At 37.8% G+C, this 4,761-nt stretch overlaps 1 protein-coding gene across 1 annotated transcript in view; it reads right to left on the bottom strand.

Annotated features, from left to right (window-relative positions):
- LOC140933819 (D(1)-like dopamine receptor) overlaps positions 1-822 on the bottom strand; it is a 1,261-nt gene extending 439 nt beyond the window's left edge. Inside the window, exon 1 of the mRNA XM_073383475.1 lies at positions 1-822. This exon is cut by the window's left edge and continues 439 nt beyond it. Within this exon, the coding sequence (XP_073239576.1) occupies positions 1-612 (612 nt within the window). The 5' untranslated portion in view covers positions 613-822.
- Between the last annotated feature and the right edge of the window lie 3,939 nt (positions 823-4,761).

The raw sequence follows: 4,761 nt of genomic DNA, 5'->3' as shown, positions 1-4,761 counted from the left end.
TTTTCCATTGACGTTCAAGTCGATTTGCTTCGCTTGAAAGCGGGCGGCTTTGAAGATGTTCACATACGCAAAAAGGATGATGATCACTGGGATTCCGTAATTTAACACTACGACCGCCAGAGTGTACAAATCCAAATGCCAGAACGTAGGAGCGACGGAAGCAACTATAATCGAGTATACCCATACAGCGGAGATGATAACGATAGCTCGTTTTGAAGTCATACGCACATGGTAATAAAGTGGCCCCGTAATACAAAGATAGCGGTCTATACTGACAAATGTAAGGTTCCAAATCGATGCTACAGAGACCATAATGTCAGTTGCTGTCCACAAAACGTGAAGCAACGGTTTACTCTTGAAAAGAGAAGGACCAGAAATAATGTAGGTAAGCCACACTGGCATAGAGACAACTGCCACAAGAATATCTGTAACCGCCAATGACACCACGAAGTAGTTTGTGACTCGGCGGAGTCGACGAAAACTTTTAAATGCTAGGATCACCAACACGTTACCCACAATGGCTAGGATCATAATGACCACAACAAAAGTACAAGAGAGGGCGGTGTGGGTCATGTCGAACTTTTCTGGCGAGTTTGAGCTTGAATTAGCCATGGTGATCTGTACGTTGATTTTCAAGAAGATTACATAAAGCTACTTTGCGGATTCTGTTCTTATGTGACTGCTTTTGTTCAGTCAATGTTCTTGCTTATGTTGCACCTGTTTTCAAAACGAATCCTTCGTCTTCAAAATAGTTCCTTTTTTTTCGTCTTGGTCAACTGTACTTGGAGTTTTCGAGAAAATTACCAGCTCAAAAAGCATCAAGGCTCATCCTTTTATCGCCAATCGCTCTTGTTTTATGGCCGTTTAAAAGGGAGAAAAAAAATTGGTTTCTAGTATTGGGTCAGAGTTTGCGCTGCTCCTATGCGTCAACACAGATGGTGGGAAACTGAAACGAAAACAAAATTTAGTCAGATTCACAAGGGCAAATATAGGTCTGCCTTAATGAATATATTACTGGTGTATAATTAGTAAGAACAAATAAGTATTAGCAAATTAAGGAAACGAATGCACAGGAGGAATTACAGGCGAATGTTTGACCTCCGGCTAAGAATCTTCATATTAGCACTTTACATTGTTTATAGCTGAATAATGGGTTACTGTATCTGACAGTCTGATCATTTCACAAGTCAACCATACATAGCTAATGAAATGAGAACAGATATGATGAGCAAACATTTACTTAGGGAAAGAAATAAGAAATAAGAATAGAAGACGTGTTTACAATCTGGAACAATAATCTATAGCTAGAACGCAAGCGGCGCAGCTGATTTTACTGAAATTGGTTTTGGAATTGAAAATTAAAAGTTGAATTAGACATCACCAATTTACTTGCAATATTTATTTTTTGTGACAATTTACACTAAAACTCGGAACTCCTTCTCTTGTGCTTGGAGTACGGAGAGGTTTCTTTTTAATGTTAGGCTCACATTTAACTATTTTTCTAAGAGGAGCGCCGTGAACTGTCAAAAATACAACGATGCATATAGTCCCGAGTTAGTCAAAATATTGTGACGACCCATCTGGCTTGCTTGATTAGACTATTTGTCTTAGTAAAATGCAGCCAAAAATAGATGAAAGAAGAAGTCAGTCAAACATAAATTATACTAAATAATTATATGAATATCACGATAGAGTTCAAGGTCGACAAAAAGGTTGCCCTGTTTTAAAACTACCTTGCCGTCCGGTGTCTAACAAAGTTGAATGAATCGGCTTATTTAACTCCGAATCGGTATGAGGAAAACAAACAGACGCACAATGATGAAGGGGATTAGAGCAGAAAAAATTTGCAGCTACGATTACTATTCTTTCTGTTCGCACCACTCAGGATATTTGACGTTACGCCTCAAACTGAGTGGGTGTTAAGTCCAATCGAACTATCAGGGACTGTTTTGGGGACGATTTTGGCTTCTTTAATTGGCTATTACGAGAATGCTCAAAAAAGGGGTCAATTTTTGTTTACCAAAACAGTTCCACAGTGCAATTCGATAAAACACTGACCCAATCTGATATCACTCGCGACATGAAAATAAATAATATTTGTACTACCACAAAACGGAACGAAGAAACTGAATCTAAGTACCACGGGATTCGATCATTACCCCGAATTAAAGGTACCCTAAGTTCTGTACTGACTGTTTCTGCTTTTTAACTTTAATATTAGGCACGATTTACATAGATACACTCTTGCCGGCCCGGCATAAGAATTCATTTTACTCTGCGCTAACAGACTTCCTTTGCATTCTCCGTACTCGACGGGCTGTTCATTGAGAGATTCGTTGATTTACGTATCACCGAGAAAGAATCCGATTCACCTCGATACATAACGTTTGCGCTCACAATAGACGTAAATACCGTAATCTCTCAAATAATCCCCTCTCAGGTCTTATTTTTTCCAGCCATTTTTGAGGAGGAGGTGGGGTTTTAAAGAGAGAGTCTTATTAGCGGCGTAAGGGCTTATTCAAAGCAACCCTTGATAATTCATTTTATATGAGTATTACTGAAACTGCCTTAGTGAAGGATATTAAAAATATATACCAAATACTTTCTATCTTTCTCTCATTAAATCATGCAGATGTCTTCATGAAATTTCGTTTATATTTAGTGACTGTTTATTATAAGAAATAAAATCAAGGTATTTGCGGGGAATGGGCATAATAACTTTTGGATACTCGTTGATGGGGACGGCTTATTAGAAAGATTACGGTAGATCGAACAACACGATGATCTGTCTCCGTTTTACGTTGGGCCAACCAACTTTATTGGCCTCTTTGCGGATTCCATTTCTCCAAAGATTAATAACATAATCAGCAGTCTTACACTACATTTTGCGTTATTAATCCCATGCCTTAAGTACTGATTTGAATATGGATAGGACCTCTGAACTCATGCCGTAATTTCAGTTAGAGTAACGTATTGTTTAATTTAATTCAATGAGACTAACTGTTTCCTACTATTACGAAGACTCCTTTCTTTAATTACTTTTTACAATGATAAGGCAACCATACATACCTTACGTAATCACATATGTATGTGATTATGTAAAGACCTGATCTTAGTTGTTTGGATTTTTCTTTCTTTATGTATTTTTTTCCTTTTCTTTTTCTTTTCTTCTTTTTTTTTTTTTTTGTTTTGTTTTGTTTTGTTTTTTTTGTTTCTTGAATTTCTCTCTTTTGTTCATACTATTTTCACAATATTACATGCCCCCGAAATTAAGAAACGATAAGCAAGCTTAGTGCTGTATTATTGTGGGAACTTTCGCCTGAACTGTTGTAAAGTGTTAGGAAACTAACCGGCGAAAACATCTACGAAACTTGCTTACCGTTCACTTGCAGAATTTTCCTGCTTGTTTTAAGTGCCAATTTCCTAGCATAACTGACGACACGCACTAATAAATAGACATTTAGTTTTAACCATCTGACAACCGCCAGCGAGTAACGAAAAAACCCCATTTTGAATAAAACCTCCTTTTTGGACTAGCTTCGGCCAATTTGCATGGCGATGGCTAAAAAAGTGATTTGCAACACTAAAGGCATAGAAATTTTTCCTGCTAATTGCAGTCTCACTCCCACCTCACCGCTTTATAAAAATTCAGAAAGATCAACATGATCAATAAAAGATTGGAAAATGTTACTAACATTTTCCAATCGTTCATCAATTTAGTAAATGAGTATTTTACGGACAAAACTCTCAGTGTAGACGGTAGAATGATCTCGAAGTTCAGCTCTGAGGATAGCTTTTTGTGTATTCAGAAACGCGCTATGGTTATCCGCTATGGTTTTCGCGTCGGCGCAAGAACTACTGTCCCCTATAGTGTGAACACAGCCAGGAATTTTATTTCTTTTTACAGCCAGGGCGAAAGCATATCGGTTTTTCGCACAAATACTAAATATACTTCATCTGTTACGTAACCAGCGAAGCAAAAAGGCCAAACGGGCGCTTTAATTTTGACTGGGTTACGTGGTGAGACCTACTTCAAACTTATGTCCTCTATGTTATAGAGTGGCCAATCAGGGTGCTTCCTTCGCCGTCAATTGCTCGTCCACATAATCAGCGGCAATTCAAATAACTTCCTGGATTTATCAAACACAAAGGACTGCTTTAAAAGAATGCCAACCTAAGGAGCAGGTGACAAAAAAAACATAAGTTTCCTTAAATATTCGCGTTAACACCCAGGCTTTAATTTCTTGCTATTGACGGTCTACTCACAGGCGGCCGACAAGGCTGCTCTAGCTTGTTTCACCTTTTTCAGTCACGGAAAGATAGTGAAAACATTCCCAGCAAAAGTTTGATTTTCCGCTGAGTGTAAAATCAGTAGCAAAGGCATTCTTATAAGTTATCAAGTAACAGTGTGTAAAAGCATAGAAATGGTGTTGTCTAAAAAGGCGATAAGAGGACAAATTATTGCCACAGAATGAAAGCTAAAGCAGCTCTTGTCATTTTTCTTGTCGCCTAGTTCAGTTTCAGCCCCTTTTCTAATTTGAACTTTAAGAGTGGTACAACCTTTGTGTGCGATGACCGCTGGCAAATAATACATTTGAATTTGAAATAGATGAAAAGCTACTGAAAGCTTGACGTACTCACTCATTTTAATGTTAATGTTAGTTAATAATGATAATACTAACATCCTAGGTGAAAGCATTAAGTAAGCCTTCATACAAGATGGCGGATTTAAGAGCACAACAATATTTATCACCAGCAAGT

Source organism: Porites lutea, chromosome 4, assembly GCF_958299795.1.
Source record: "Porites lutea chromosome 4, jaPorLute2.1, whole genome shotgun sequence".
Lineage (NCBI taxonomy): Eukaryota > Metazoa > Cnidaria > Anthozoa > Scleractinia > Poritidae > Porites > Porites lutea.
This window is presented reverse-complemented; position numbering and strand designations above follow the sequence as displayed.